The sequence below is a fragment of the Bos indicus x Bos taurus genome, chromosome 22 (assembly GCF_003369695.1).
Source record: "Bos indicus x Bos taurus breed Angus x Brahman F1 hybrid chromosome 22, Bos_hybrid_MaternalHap_v2.0, whole genome shotgun sequence".
Classification (NCBI taxonomy): domain Eukaryota; kingdom Metazoa; phylum Chordata; class Mammalia; order Artiodactyla; family Bovidae; genus Bos; species Bos indicus x Bos taurus.
In genome coordinates this window covers 6,429,548-6,445,923 of record NC_040097.1, presented here as the reverse complement: position 1 = coordinate 6,445,923, position 16,376 = coordinate 6,429,548, and the positions used below count along the sequence as shown (strand labels likewise).

The window sequence follows — 16,376 nt, the reverse complement described above, 5'->3', positions numbered from 1 at the left end:
ATGCGGGAGACCAGGGATCAGTCCCTGGGTTGGGAACATCCCCTGTAGAAGGGAAAGGCTGCCCGGTCCAGTATTCTGGCCTGGAGAATTCCATGGACTACATAGTCCATGGGGTTGCACAGAGTCGGACATGACTGAGTGGCTTTCACTTTTCATGAAAATCTACGGTATACTTTGCCAAGGGCAGCAGAATGCAACATGATAGGAAAAACTCAATATTCAAGTATATCCTTAACAAAAACTTCCCTCATGAATAGTAAAATCATCTAAGAAAATGGTATGTTTACATAAGTGGACACTTTTTTAAAAAGTGGGGTACGGGGTGCTCGATAAAAATATGTGGGCACCAGGAACTCAAGATTAATCTTCTAAAATGAAGGTTTATTTAAGAATAAAATGACCGTTTCTAACATGATAATCATATGAAACCCTTTTTTTTTTCCTTTATAGAAGTGAGATGGGCACTTAACAGGAAGAGCTTGGTAGTCATGAAGAAGAATGGAGACACCACAGGTGTTGCTCTTAACACATCACCTTAGCCAAGCGCTCTCGCCGCTCCTTTCCCACTGGGGCGTCCCTGCTCTCCTGCCATCGTGGGGCTGGAGCCCCAGATGCTAGTCTTCTGTCTCCAGTCTTTCTGTCCAGCAGCTTCCACCCTCAGCCTTCAAACACGCCCAGGTCTCTCACCCTGGGAAGGTCTGTCAATGCCCCCTTGCCCTCACGCTGCCGTGTCCAGGCAGAATTTCCTTTCCCTGTATCCTGTTCCTCACTGGATAGGCCAAACTGTCTAGCTCACACCTGCTCACCACTGTGCTGAAACGGCTCTCGGAGCTGCAGGTGGCGCAGCCTTAGTCTAGGGGTCACGAAGAGCCGTGGGACCTCGGTGAGGCCCGTGGGGTCACCTGATCGCAACTGCTGGGCGCAGACTTGCGCTGCGCTGCAGTGGGTTCACAGGGGAGGCTGTAAGAAAGCCGACTTCCTTACGCTTCATCTTCCGACTCGGATCGAGTAAGTCTGCCGTGGGGCCGAGAATCTGTATTTTCACGAGGGTCTCAGGTACTTCCTTTCTGATTACAAAGTCATGTTTCCAACGGAAAACTTGGCCAAAAGTTTTCCAACAGAAACCTGTGTAAGCTAAACTCTCTCCAGATATATTTGAACTTATTCTTCTAGAAAATTTCAAACATACAAAGAAAGCAGAGAGAGTAATCCCACGAGTCTCCAAGCACCTGTCATCAGTTTCAACATATATTTGCATCCTCTTTCATGCACTCATCTCTCATGTTGGTTTTCACTGGAGGGGAATGAAGAGCAAATCTCAGCAATCACGTGATCTCAGTCTTAAAAGCTTCAGTTTGTATTTTCACAGATGAAACACGCTTTCTTGGTCGACCACAGCCCCCTTTCGTTGTCCTTGTTTAGTTGCTAAGTCGTGTCCAGGCTTCCCTGTCCTTCACTGTCTCCTGGAGTTTGCTCAGATTCATGTCCATTGAGTCACTGATGCCGTCTGACCATCTCATCCTCTGCCGCCCCTTCTCTTTTTGCTTTCGGTCTCTACCAGCATCAGGGTCTTTTCCAATGAGTCAGCTCTTTCCATCAGGTGGCGAAAGAATTATGACTTCAGCTTCAACAATTTTGTTTCATGGCAAATAGAAGGGAAAAGTGGAAGCAGTGAAAGATTTTATTTTCTTGGGCTCCAAAAATCACTTCTGATGGTGACTTCAGCCATGAAATGAAAAAACACTTGCTCCTTGGAAGGAAAGCTTTCACAGAGCTAGACAGCAGGACAGCTGTTTGGGGTCCAGACATCAGCCCATTTTGGTGAGTGTTTTAGATGCACTTGATGCGCTTTAAGAAGAATGTTCTGTGAATGCCAGTCAGGTCCAGCTGACTGACAGTATCCATCACTTGGCTGTTTCTCAGGGCTCTGCGTGTTCTACTGCTAAAGGACGGGCGCTGAGATCACCAGCCAGAACTGGAAAAGACTTCTCTTCACTTCTGTGAGTTTTTGTTTCACATATTTTGAAGTTTTTCCTCACCATAAACACATCCAGATGTATATGAACCCAAATAAACGACTATGCTAAGGGGTTGTTCTTAACAAAGAGGATGACTCTAAGCTTAGAGAATGTAGGTAGGAAGCTGACCACCAGAGAATGCAGAGGCCATTTCACTTTGAAACTATTTCTGGTGGATGGTCACTTATCTTTGGGGTCCTTGAGGCTGGGATTAGATTTAAGAGAGTGGCATGTGGGACTAAAATAAAAGACCGAAGCAGAAGTGGGAGGCCCTAGGGTACAAGGGGGGATCATTTCTGCCAAAACCTCTACAGCACGCTTGGATCCAGGATAGTCTAGGCTAGGGAACCAAGCCTGCTTAGGCCTGGGACACCAAGCCAGGGGACCCAGGCTGCAGGGAATATAAGAGACACTTTTAAAAATACTTCAGTACTCAAGTGTATAAAGACAGACTTGATCTCCACGTGCATGCTGTAGACGGGCAGCACCACTGTTCAGGGGTACACGTCTGCACAGCTCTCCGTGCGTGGACTCTTCTCCCGGGGAGGATTTTAGAGTGCTGGGTGGACTGCATGTGCCGTGTAGTGATGGAGGGTCGATGTTTTATGTAGCAGTGTGAACTGCTCGTACCTTTTGTCCCTGCTGCACGCACATTTTGTTTCCAGGACTCTAAGACTGTTTCTGTTTTCTCAGAGGGTTTATTTCTGTCCAGTTTGAGACGACAGCACTACACCATCCTCTGGCTGCAGCCCTTACGTAAGTTCCCGAGTCCAGAGATCTCTAGGTCCGTCCTTGTTGCCAGGCATGGTTTTCTTCTTCACTTCACAGCTGCGTCAGTTCCTGCGGCATACGTGTCCCAGGTCGGTTTTCCGTGTGCAGGTGGTCCTGGCCGTTGGCTTCAGTTCCGTATTGAGTACTGTCCATACTCCCGCAGCGTGCGTCTTGATGCCCGTGTCACTTCAGCCCCTAGTTTCTCATTTATGTCCGGGAGCATGTACTGGGCTCACATGCAGCTGTGATGTCCCTTTCAGAAGCCTGAGTGTTCTTTTCCAGAGTGGCCCGTGCCTGTGTGCAGTGCCAGCATCAGCATGGAGGTTCCCTCTGTCCTCGATCTGCAGCAGTTACTGTTTGCAGACCTTTGTGCTGGACATTCTGACTCACGGCAGATGGCAAAGGGTGTAGTTTTGACAGTCTGTGTGTGAGGGATCTGCACATTTAATGTGCCTTGTTTATTTCTTGTAAATATCTGAGGAAACTTTCCTTTTGAATAGGGCTTGTTGAAAGTCCCCCTGTTTATGGGTTTTGAAGTTTTTACTCACTGACCTGTGCCGGGGTGCTTCTAGCTAAGTGTTCCTCATTTAAGGCCCCGCAGCCCTTTGATTGTGCAGTGCCTTGAAGCACGTCTGTATGTTGTAATAACAGGAAATGGCCACAAGGTGGCACTACTTTTCCATGCCCAACCCAGGTCAGTGGGGAGGCCAGAGCTTTAGGAGTGCGGGCTTTGGGTGGTCCATGTCCTTGGAGCACGCCCCACAGACCACAAAGGCTTGTGTCTCATTCCTCCTCCTGTTTCACCCTTGACCCGCAGGTACTCAGAAAGCCCTGGGAAACTGCTATGCTGCATTCCTGTCCTTTGGAAGTTAGGGGGCTTGAAGCTAAGGGGCTGCAGGTGAGCCTGTGCAGGCCGTATGAAAGTCTGAAGTGCTTTTCTCCCCGATCGTGCGGTGTCTCGGGTCCTTTTGGCTGAGATTAGCATTCAGGGTAGGCTGCCTGGGTCTCAGATTGAGCCCCAGTCGGGACGTGAGGGGGTACTAGGACTCCAAGGGAGGAACATTTATGCCAAAACCTCCACAGCAGCCTGAGCTCAGGTGGGTCTGGCCTTGGGGACCAAGGCTGCTTAAGCATGGCACACCTGCCAGGGGCCCCAGGCTGTGGGGAATGTAACAGACAGTTTGAAACATACTTCAAGCGTTCAGGTGTACGAGGGCATAACTGATCTCCTTGTCGTGCATGCTGTAGGTGGGCAGCACCATTATTCAGGTGTACACGTCTGCACAGCCCTCCTTTTGTGGACTCTTCCCATGGAGGCTCTTACACAGCGCTGGGCAGAGTGCATGTGCTGTGTAGTGATGGAGGGTCGATTTTCATGCAGCAGTGTGAACTGCTCGTTCCCATGTTCCTTCATAGCCTCTCCCCAGCCTTTGCCACTGACAGACACACATTTTGTTTCCAGGTCTCTCTCTCTCTTTTCTTACAGGGTTCATTTCTGTCCAGTTTGAGATGACACCAGTACAGCAGATCCTGCATCTGCTGCCTTTACCTAAGTTCCCTGAGTCCAGAGATCTCTGGGTCCATCCTTCTTGCGGAGCAGGGACTGCTTTCTTCTTTACGTCACGGCTGTTTCAGTAGTCTAGCACGTGCACGTCCCAGCTGGATGTTTTCGGCAAGCACGCGTCCCGTCATGTGGTTTGACTCCCAGTCTTGACTGCTGTGCACACTGCTGCAGCATGCATTTCGATGCCCATGGCGTTCAACTGCTGTTTCTTTTTATGTCCAGGGGAGTGTACTGGGCTCGTATGGAGCTGTGATTTCCCTTTCAGAGGCCCGAGTACTGTTTTGCAGAGTGGCCGGTACCTATCTGCATGGGCAGCACTGGCATGGAGCTCTCCCTTTTCTCCTGGGTCTGCACATATACAGTTTTAGACGTTTCATGCTGGACATTCTGACTCATGGCAGGTGGTGCATGCTGTAGTTTTGATGGGTGGTCCAGTCTCGAATTTGAGTGTTCTGGTGCAGCATTTCATGTGCCTTGTTTCCTGTAAATACTTTGAGGAAGATTTCCTTTTGAATAGGGCTTCTTGAAAGTCATCTTATTTATGGGGTTTGAAGTTTTTCTCACTGACCTGCGCCAGGGTATTTCTAGGGTAGTGGAAGTGAAAATTACTCCGTCGTATCTGACTTTTTGCAACGTCCGTGGCATTCTCTAGGCTGGGATACTGGAATGAATAGCCTTTCCCTTTTCCAAGGGATCTTCCCAACCCAGGGATTAAATCCAGGTCTCCCAGGTTGCAGGTGGATTCATTACCACTTGAGCCACAAGGGAAGCCCATTTCTAGGGTAAGTGTTTGTTATTTAAGGCCCCACAGGAGAAGGCAGTGGCACCCCACTCCAGTACTCTTGCCTGGAAAATCCCATGGATGGAGGAGCCTGGTGGGCTGCAGTCCATGGGGTCGCTAAGAGTCGGAGACGACTGAGCGACTTCACTTTCACTTTTCACTTTCATGCATTGGAGAAGGAAATGGCAACCCACTCCAGTGTTGTTGCCTGGAGAATCCCAGGGATGGGGGAGCCTGGTGGGCTGCCATCTATGGGGTCGCACAGAGTCGGACACGACGGCAGCGACTTAGCAGCAGCAGCCCTTTGATTGTGCAGTGCCTTGAAGCACCAGTTTGTACGTTGTAATAACAGGAAATGGCCACAAGGCGGCACTACTTTTCCATGCCCAACCCAGGTCAGTGGGGAGACCGGGGACTTTGGGTGCCAACGTCTCTGGAACATGGAAGCACAAACCCCAAAGGCCTGTGTCCTGTCCCTCCTCCTGCTTCGCTGCTGACCTGCAGATATTCGGACACCCCTGCCAAACTGCATGCTGCAGTCTTGTCCTTTGGAAGTTAGGGGGCTTGAAGCTAAGGGGCCGCAGGGAGCCTGTGGAGGCTTTTCTCCCGTTAATGCAGTATCTCTTGGGTCCTTTGGCTGAGATTAGCGTTCAGGGTAGGTCTCCTGGGTAAAACTGAGGCCCAGTCTGGAGGTGAGGAGGCACCAGAATTCTACTCCAGGGGAGGAACGCTTATGCCAAAGCCTTACAGCAGCCTCGGACCAGGTGGGTCGGCCTGGGGCCAAGCCCGCTCAGGCATGGGGACAGCGACCCTCTTCACGCTGTTGTTTCTTGCCCTGGATTTTAGTAGTTACGGGCTGCACACGGCACAAGGCAGTTTCTCCCCTTCCTGGGGATTCCCTCCGTGGTAATTCTGGATTTTCTGCCTCCAGAGGCGTGACATGCAGCCTGCAGAGATCTCAGTCATCGCAGTGAGGGGTGTGAATGCTCATTCCAGTCGTGGTCACAGGCGCTTTGAGGTGCTCCTCCGTGAGGGTGAGTAAGGCCCTCTGCCCGCAAATGGGTGTAACTGGAGAGGGCAGGCTTTATCAGCCCGTCCAGAGCGCAGGGTATATACGCAGGGGACACAGCCCAGCCCTGAAGGTCCAGGCCTGGCGCTCTGAATCGCAGAGTTCTGCAGGTGCCTGACAGCTGCGTGCGGTTCGGCAGGCCCCCGGCCACCTGGCCTGCATCTGTGCTCCTCCAGGACAACTATCGTGAAAAGCTCGGTTTTAGGTGGGTTAGGAAAATGCAGGGAGAGTTATAAGCAATACGTGTTTATTTAATTACTCTGCAAACAAACCCCACAAATGACGCCTGAACATAAAAGGTACGTAAAAATGACCAAAATATCTTAAAACCACCACCTTTGGATCTTTTCGTAGTTTTTCCCTCAGAACAAGTGTGTGTTCAGCTGGACGGTAAGTCACAAACCATATCAGCTCACGTCAAGGCAGATGATGACCCTGTTGTGTCTGGGGCCCCAAGGGGGCGCGGGGCCTCTTCCTCGCCGTCCGGGCTGCTGGCCCAGGGTCTGCGCGGGCGGAGAAGCGGGCCCGTGTGCTCACTGGTCGTTCTGCTGGCCCTCCGTGACAGACGTGGACACGGGTCCCTGGCCCTTGTTGACGTCGCTGATGCACACCCACTGCCCGTCGACCGACTCCTTCCACAGGGTCACCTGCAAGCAGAGGGCGGCACCCACTGGAGGCGGCACCCCGCCCTCCTCGCCCGCGTCTCCAAGAGGGGCGCACACCCACCTCCTCAGAGAGCACTGCTCCCCATCAAGGGCTAAACCGAGCACTTACGTCCTGGTGATTTCAGTGGAGGAACCAAGGTAAGTAAAGGAATAAACACACACAGAGGAAGACAGGGGTGGGGAGAGTGATGTCAAGAAGAGGATGACTCCAGCTGCTCCTGGCTTCATCTCCCTCAGATGAAGAACTGAGAACTTTTCATGGACATGCTGTGCCTGAACAAATCCTACACCACAGCACTGAGGCTGAAGTGCCCCTCCAGCAAAGACAGCCTGACTCCATGACACGGTAAGAGGTGTGGCCAATGTTTAGCCCAGGGCCCCTTTCCAGGGCTGGCAGAGCACCACGCGGAGAGGCTTCTCCTGAGGCTCTGCACTGGAGTGAGAAGAGAGCCCTCTGCTTGCAAAGAAGTTATACTTTGCAGATCGGCTACTCTGGTTTGGCTCCACAGAGATGAGGCTCTGCTGCTGAGACACTAGCTGTGCAGGGTAAGGCCCACAGCCAGCGCCGGATCTTGGGGCAGGAGTCTGTTCCTACAGGGAACGTGGACACACTGAAGGCTCGAGATGAGGTCACAAATACGTCATTAGTAACCTACAGCACTACTTGCCTGATGGCTCAGTGAGTAAAGAATCGGCCTGCAATGCAGGAGATGCAACTTCGATCTCTGGGTGAGGAAAATCCCCTGGAGAAGGAAATGGCAACCCACTCCAGTATTCTTGCCTGGAAAATGCCATGGTCAGAGGAGCGTGGCAGGATACAGTCCATGGGTTCGCAAAGAGCTGGACATGACTTAGTAGGTAAGAAACCTTGGAGCTGCTTCCCAGGCCAGGGACCACTTCCGACCACCCAGACAAACTACACTGGCACTGCGTAGAAAAAAGCGAGTAGCCTCACGTACCAAGAAGTGCACACTCTTGCTCGGAGGCTCACCAAAGGGAGAGCCAAGCATCCTTTGGACCCTGTCCTGCTGCAATGCCAGGACAGGGACGTTGCAGGGTGAGCTGGGGGAAGGAGCAGGTAGGCAGTGCTATCCACATGCTCTAAAACTGTGCCACAAGGAAGTGCTTCAACAGAAAAAAGGTTTAAATAGAAAGTACTATGTTGAGAGGCTCCCAGGTACAGAATCTGAAGTAATGAGTGCTAGAATTGAACCCAAATGTTACCAGATATAGCACAGAAATACATGGTCTAATACATAGTTAAAGGAGAAAAGAAACAGGAAATTCAGGAAGAATCCCTCGCAATAAATAAAAAGGGCAATAGTAACCTAATGTAAAAAAAACAATCTCAAGAGTATCCTAGGCGGGAAAATCAGGAGGTTGGGATTCACACAAACTTCTATTAATAAAACAGATCATCAAAAAGACCCTATCGTAGCTCAGCAGATCTCTACTGAACACTGCCCCTCAGCTAACCAGGTAAAGAGCTGGAGAAGGAACAGGTGTGTGCATGGACAGGTGCCCAGCACAGTGTTCTGAAACTGACACGACACTGTAAATCGACAATACTCCCCGATAAAATGAAGAGGAAAAAAGGAAAACCTGAGAGACTGCTGTCTACTGTGCTGCGATGAGGGCTCTGGAACCGGGGCTAACGTCCATCCCTGGAGCCTGAGCTGGCCGGGAAACAAGGCTGGAGAGTGCAGGGGTGGAGAAGCTGGCAGGGAGGGACCCGCGACGATGCCCTCCTGGACCTGGAGTCCCTGGTGCCTCTGGAAGGCACCACAGTCACAGGCTTGGTGGGTGATGAGGAGGATACACACGCCCCGTGCACCCGAGAGGGAGAGGTTTGAAAAGCCCACGAATCCACAGGCCTGGCTTCTGTGGAGGGCTCCCCCACCTACACGGGCAGCACCTGTGCACTGCGGCTTCCGGGTTTGAGTCTATTCGTGTGAAGGGTAAGGAAGGAGACAGGAAGCCTGGGGTGTTGGTTCTGCACCCTCCAGTCTCAGTGAGAACCCAGGAACCCGCTGTTCCCTGCGGTGTGGAGGCCGCATTAACCACAGTCAGGCAGAAGAAACGCTGCCGCCCTGTGGCCATTGCCCAAAACAGCACTAAAACCGCCGCTTCAGGGCTCTCAGACTCGCCAGGCCTGTTGGGTTGTAAAAGGCACCCGCCTTTAAGAAACATGCTCTGGCACCTCATGGATAATAATCTGAAACAGAGGCCGCTTTCCCAAAGCAAGTTGCAGAGATACATTTTCCTCACATGGCTTTCAACAGTAGTAGCTAAACACATACTCTAAATCTCCAATTAGTAGAAAGAATCAACAGGAAACTGAGAGACTCAGTCCCAGCGGGAGCCTGGAAAGAAGGAACCTCCTAGTCTGTTGGTGGAAGTGTAACCTGGTAGACCTACTACGCAGAACATGATGGAGGTTGGTGAAAAACTGAGAAGGCAGCACAGTCAAGTGAGAAAGAGCCCTTCGCATACAGGGCCTGCAGACAACCGAACTCAAAAGATAACTGTACCCCCAACTCCTCCGCATCAGTTATAAACAGGAAAATGATAAATACCAAAGACAGATGAACTGGTAAAAATCGTGGTACAGATATAATGAAATTACTTCCTCATCCATGGAAACAAAGGAAAAATGTTCATTGCAGCTATGTGGATGGACCCAGAGGATCCCACGAACCATCTAATACAGATACAGACAGACAAATATTTCGTGATTTTCATAACATGTGTGATCTAAATAGTGTGAAATGTGAACTTCAAAGAGAAACAGGCTCAGTGAGGGAGAAAGAAAACGAAAGGAAGTATAGTACAGTACAGTGGGCGGGTACGTGAAAAGGTTGGGATTCACATGCATAAACTATTAGTAAAAGAGAGAATCAACAAGAACCCACCGTAGGCAGCGAGAGAACGCCAGTGAACACGGTGCCCCAAGCTATCCCGCTGAAGACCCTGAGAAACCGGAGGTTGTGCGTGTGTACAGGTGACGAGCACCCAGTATTCTGAAGCTGACACGACACCGTACACCAAGGATACTTCCAGATAAAGAGGGAAAAAGGGAAACCTAAAAGAGTATTACCTAGTGTGCTGCGATGAGGCCTCTGAAACAGGGGCTAATGTCCATTCCTAAAGCCTGAGCTGGCTGGGAAACAAGGCTGGAGTGTCCAGGGCTGAAGGAGCTGGGGGGAGGGACCAGCAATGGCCCACTCCTGGACCTGCGTGCCTGTTCCCTGGAAGGCCGCACAATCATCAGACACGGGTGGGTCACGCAGAGGCTAAAGCACACCCAGCTCACCCAAGAGCTGAGTCCTCTGGGCCCGACAGGTATGGAAAGAGCCCGAGTCTCCACAGACGGCTTCCGTGGAGGGCTCCCCTCCCTCTAGCCTCAGTCCAGGGGCCCAACCCCACGTATGTCGGGCACCAGGGCTGAGGTTTCCCGGGTCGGCACCTCTTGGAGTGAGGGGTAAGGGGAAGGGAGGAGACAGGAACCCTGGGGTGTCTGTGCCGCACCCTTCAGTCTCCTGACAGCCCAGGAACATGTAGTCCCCCAGGGTTCTGGAGGCTGGAGTGACTACAGCCAGGCAAAGAAACCTGCCACCTTGTGGCCACGTCCCCAAAGAATTCATTAAAACCGTGGTTTCAGGGCAGTTCAACTGACCAGGCCCTTGGAGCCGTTAAAGACAGTTACCTTCAAGAAATATTGCCCTAGTATCTCATGGATAAAGAATTCCTAACGACCCATTTTCCAGAAGTGGGTTGCAGAGAAAGATTTTCCTCCACTGCTGTCAACCTTAGTACAGAAAGACATGGTCTGCATTCCCAACTGGCAGAAAGAAGTCACCCCAAACACCAACCTGGAATCCCATCACACCCACAGAAGGACAATCCTTACAGTGTGAAAGGCAACCCCAGAGAGCACCTGGGAGGAAGGGAACCTGCCTACTCTGTCGGGGGGAACGGAACTGGTAGACCTACTCGGCAGAGCACTATGGAGGCTGGTCAAAAATTCAGAAAGAGATCTACTACAGTCAACTCGGAAAAAGACCTGCTGTCACAGGGCCTGTAGACACCAAATACGAAAAGATTTCCTGCACTCCAGTGTTCACTGCACCATTATTTACAAACAGAAAAGCGACAAATACTGATGACAGACGAACCAGTAAAAAATAAATGTAGTGCAGGCGTACACTGGAGTACCGACTCATCTGTAGGAACAAAGGAGTAATGCCAGTTGCAACAATGTGGATAAACCCAGAGATGATCCCACGAATGATCTAATCCAGACAGAGACACACAGATATTTTACGATTTCAGTAATAGGTGGACTCTAAACACTGTTACAGGTGAACTTGAAAGAGCGTGTCAGTGAAGAAGAAAGAAGAACAAGGAGGTGTTAGTGCAGGGTATGGTGGGCAGATAAATGAGAGGGCTGGGATTCACATATATAAACTCCCATCACTGAGAGAGATGATCAGCAAGACTCTACTGCAGCGCAGAGAGAACCCCAGTGAACCTGTGTCCTAAGCTATCCAGGTAAAGAATTCAAGAGGAGGGATGTGCATAAGCATAGGTGACCAGCACCCAGCATTCTGAAACTGACACGACACTGTAAATCAACAAAACGTCCAGATAAAATAGAGGAGAAAAGAAAAACCTCAGAGAGTATTATCTACTGTGTCGCGATGAGGCCTCTGAAGCCCGGGGTAAAGTCCATCCCTGGAGCCCGAGCTGGCTGGGAACCAAGGCTGGGGTGGCGGGGGGCCAAGGGAGCTGGGAGGGAGGGGCCGGCAACGATGCCATCTTGGACCTGAGTGTCTGGTCCCTCTGGAAGGCACGGCATCACCAGATGTGCGTGGGACATGCAGAGCGTTAAGCGCACTGAGTGTGCCGAGAAGAGGTGAGTCCTCGGGGCGGGAAGAGGTCTTGGTGGAGGGCTTCCCATCTCTAGTGTCTGTCCAGAGACTCAACCCCACCCACGTCAGTCAGCCACCTGCGTGCTGGGGATCGGCAGGGGTTGGTATTTTGGGTGCTGAAGGGTGAGGAGGAGGAAGAAAGGAGGAGGAAGCCCTTCAGTGTGTGTGCTGGCGCATACTGTCCCCTTGACAGCCCGGGAATACGGCTTTTCCTGAGCTTCTGGAAGCTGCAGTAACCGCAGTTGGTCAGGAAGGGAGGTTGCTTCCTTGTTATCGTTTTCTATAACAAGAACTTTAAATCCACTGCTTAAGGAAGGGTCATATTCCAAAGACATGTTTGCTTCTAAATGATACCTGCTGTCAATTAATGACTTTGGGTAGGTAATGTAATAACCATGAAAACAGGGCCCACTTTTAATAAGGAAATTTCAAAAGGTACATTTTACTCACACTGTGGAAAAAAAAAAAGATATTCAACCTAATATCAGACATTTAAATCAAGGTGTGGAAATAACAAATACAGGAAGAGTGTTCAGAGAAAATGGAGCCCTTGTAAGATGCTGACAGCAGTGCAATTGGTAACAGCCTCTACAGAGAACAGAACGTGGTTCCTCAGAGTCAAGACAGACCCACTGCTGGGCCGTTTCAGGCTCTGGCGAATAGGCACGTGCATGACTACTGCCTCATCTGTGCAACGGCCTCCCAGAGACAGAGAATACGCTCCTGGTTGCCAAGATGGACGGGGTCTACAGGAGCGATGGATGGGGATTTACCATTAGCAGATGGAAGCTATTATACACAGAATGGATTAACAACAAGGTCCTACCACAGAACCGAGGGAACTACATTCAGTATTTTGTAACAAACCACCATGGAAAGGAACATGGAAGAAACATGTGTAACTGAATGACTCTGCTGTGCAGCAGAGATTAATACAATATTGCAAATCAGCTATATGCCTCAATTCACAACAGTAACAACACAGACACCACGCTAAGTGAAACAAGCCACTCACAACATCAAATCCTTTATAACTCTACTTCTAGGAGGTGCCTAAATGCTCCATTCATAGAGACAGAGAGCAAAATGAGGGCTGCTAGGTGCTGGTGCAGAGGTGGGGGGTCTGAATACCACAGAGGATGAGATGGTTGGAAGGTATCACCGACTCGATGGACATGAGTTTGAGTGCGCTCCAGCAGTCGGTGATGGACAGGGAGGCCTGGCATGCTGCAGTCCACGGGGTCACAAGGAGTTGGACGCGACTGAGCGACTGAACTGACCTTATTGTCTCCACCAGAGACCGCCAGGATGTTGGCTGTGATGGACCAGCTGACATGCCACACAACGTCGTTGAACTTGTGCAGCAGTTTGGGAGACCACGTGTTGCCCGAGGCATCGTCACAGGTCCAGACGAACACCCGACCATCCTGGGAAGAGAAGGCTCGAGTCAGGAGGTGGGGGCGGCAGGCCTCCCCGGTGACGTCTTCTCCATCTGCATCTGTGCTGGGCCCTTTCAGGGACAGGGCGAGGGAACCAGGGCAAACCACAGCCGAAGACCTCCTGGCTGCTTCCAGCTTTGACAACCGATTTCCAGCCCGGCACCCCTGCCTGTATCCCTTCAGCCCAGAACACGCTTCTGGCTGGGCAGGAGTCTCCCGGGTCCCTTTCCTCATACCGGTTTCAGGGATGGGCTTTGTCAACACTGCTGTTTCTCAAATGTTCCCTGGGACTTTCCCACATGTGCCAAGTCACCTCCTGGTTTTGGTTTCCAGTAGCCCTGTACTTTCTCAACGGAATGGGTACAGGTGTTTAAAAAGCCAAGCTCAGAGAATGAGAAGCGACCAAAAAACCACACAAAAATACACACACACAACAAACCAAAACAAAACCATCTTTTACATCATTTGAACCTCTCATACCTGGTCCTCTCAAATTTAGGACCAAGTAGAAGAGGCTCGGAGGAGGGCACGGCAAACCCACTGCAGCCTTCTTGCCCGGAGAATTCCATGGAGAGAGGAGCCTGGCACATTGCAGTCCACAGGTCACACCAGAGGACACAAGTGAAGCGACTTAGAACACGTGCACGCACAAGAACAGGCTCCAGTGATGTAAAAGGCCTGGCTTAACTCGCATCTTTGGTCAAAGTGTTAGTCACTTCAGTCCTGACTGCGACCCCATGGACTGCAACCTGCCAGGCTCCTCTGTCCATGGGATTCTCCAGGTAAAAAGACTGGAGTGGGTTGCCATGCCATTTTCCAAGGCATCTTCCTGACCCAGGGATCAAACTCAGGGTCTCTCGTATTGCAGGCTGATTCTTTACCATCTGAGCCACCAGGGAAGCCCCCTCATCTTGGATGAGTGAAGTGAAAGTCGCTCAGTTGTGTTTAACTTTTTTGTGACCCCATGGACTCTACAGTCCATGGAATTCTCCAGGCCAGAATACTGGAGTGGGTAGCCTTTCCCTTCTCCAGCGGATCTTCCCAACCCAGGGATCAAACCCAGGTCTCCCGCATTGCAGGTGGATTCTTTATCAGCTGAGCTATCAAGGAAGCCTCATCTTGGGTGGTTGCATATAATTAAAGGCTTGTCCTGGGTCTTTTCTGTCTGGGAGGCGTGAGCAAGGCGATGAGCCCAAGGTCTTAGGATTTCCCGCTGATCCTAGTCCTTGCTTGGGAACACTCTTAATGCCCAGGTAGCTCCAATCCCTTTCCATAAAAGGGTCAGGAGGGGAACTAGTCCTGAGTCTGGTCTTGCTCTTGGCTCAGTGGAAGAAAGCCACTGTGGCTTCTGGTCAAGACCTCACTGGGAGGCGAGCGGGCTCCAGAAGCGCTTACCTGCAGTGGTCCACAGGGGCCAGCCTCCTGCCCCTCCAAGCACTTTCCCCAGGGGACTGTGAGGGCCGACGGGACTGCCCGAGATTAACTAACGTGGGCCGCCTGCATGGCTCTGAACTGACCTGAGAGCAGCTGGCGATGGTGCTGGTAGGCAGGCCGATGGAGGGGGCCCAGGCCACATCTCGAACCCAGTCACTGTGGGCTTCCAGCTTCTGCTCTTCCTTCCACTGGCCGTCCTCCTCCTCCCTAGCAGGGGAGATGGGAGGGAGAATCCAGCAGGCAGAGTCCAGGCACCATTCCCTCACCTCCCTTCCTCCCCCGCCCCAAAGGCTCCACAGGGGTGGAGAAGCTACTCCATCTTTCTGATAGCATTTGTTGAGCCAAATAACAGCAGTTAGGAAGAGTCAAAGCGCCCGAGGAAAGGGCAAGATTTGGACTTTTTTTTAAAATAAAGGATGTCCTCTGACAGACTGAAGACAGTATTCAATGGGCAGAAGGGGAAAAGGTGATTCTGTTTCTGGTGAACTGAGGTTGAGTCACGATGGACAGTAGACAGGGTAGAAGACTCCCCTTAAAAAGGTCACCAGCTCCACTCACTTCCACAGTTTGATGAGGTTGTCACAGCCGCCTGACGCAAACTTCTTGATGTAGTTGGGCTTCTGCCCGGATGGCTGGTCTATGAGGCTTCCGGGTACGACAGCAGGGGCCCAGCTGACAGCATTGCAGCCGATCTGCAGGGAGAGGGTCTCGTGCTGACTCTGCCCCTTGGCCCAGCGACAGGACACTGCTTCTGCAGACCCAAGGCTGGTGATCATCTCCTCTCCAATTCTCAGGACTGGATTATGCAGGACAGCTCTTTTAATGAACTAAGGATTAGCCACCCAGAACTCTGCTTCAAGGATTCCTTACAGTGCACGTCTTTCTCAGCAACATGCATTTAAAGTAGGAAGCAGGGACTCTCAGGAATTTAAAAGACAGAACATATTCCAAATATACGAAGGGAGGGCACAGATTTCAGAAAACCACACAAAGTAAATACATGGATTCATCAATCACTCTGAAGTACTCCTGCAGTCACTCCCAGGTCAAAAAATAAAATGACCATTTGCCCAAGAAGCCCTGTCATTCGTGTCCTACTTGAATCACAGCTCCTCTTCCCCGTAAGTAAACATTATTCTGATTTCTATTTATTTTAGCACATTCATCACCCAAACGCGCATTCCGAGGCACCAGTGTAGTTGTGCCATTAAAATATATATTTGAATTGCAGTATCTCTTTTTTATTGAAATGTAGTTGATTTGCAAGACTTGTGTTAGTTTCAGGTGTAGCAAAGGGATAGTTACATATGTTTTTTCAGATTTTTGTCCATTTTAAGTTATTAATATTACAAGATACTGAATAGAGTTCCCTGTGCTATACAGTAATTCCTTGTTGGCTATTATTTTTATATAGCAGTGGGTACGTTAATCACAAATTCCTAATCTATCCTCGCCCTTTTTCCCTTTGGTAACCATAAGTTTGTTTTCCTTTTTTGGGTCACGCTGTGCCGCATACGGGATCTTAGTTCCCCAACCAGGGATCACACCCACGCCCCCCGCACTGGGAGCACAGTCTTAACCAACGGGCCACCAGGGAAGTCCCGTAAGTCTGCTTTCTATGTCTGTGAGGCTGTGTTTTACACCAATCTTTAAGATTCCACATATAAGAGATATCATATGGTGTTTGTCTTTCTCTGACTTTAT

General features: G+C 50.7%; 1 protein-coding gene across 1 annotated transcript in view; it reads right to left on the bottom strand.

Annotated features, from left to right (window-relative positions):
- Positions 1 to 6,433: 6,433 nt before the first annotated feature.
- Positions 6,434 to 16,376, bottom strand: part of SEC13 (SEC13 homolog, nuclear pore and COPII coat complex component) — a 36,591-nt gene continuing 26,648 nt past the window's right edge. The window contains exons 6-9 of the mRNA XM_027522834.1: positions 15,231 to 15,364; positions 14,756 to 14,879; positions 13,080 to 13,226; positions 6,434 to 6,850 (exon numbers count right to left, since the gene is read on the bottom strand). Coding sequence (XP_027378635.1) covers positions 6,737 to 6,850; positions 13,080 to 13,226; positions 14,756 to 14,879; positions 15,231 to 15,364 — 519 coding nt within the window. The 3' untranslated portion in view covers positions 6,434 to 6,736. The remainder of the gene's footprint in view (positions 6,851 to 13,079; positions 13,227 to 14,755; positions 14,880 to 15,230; positions 15,365 to 16,376) is intronic.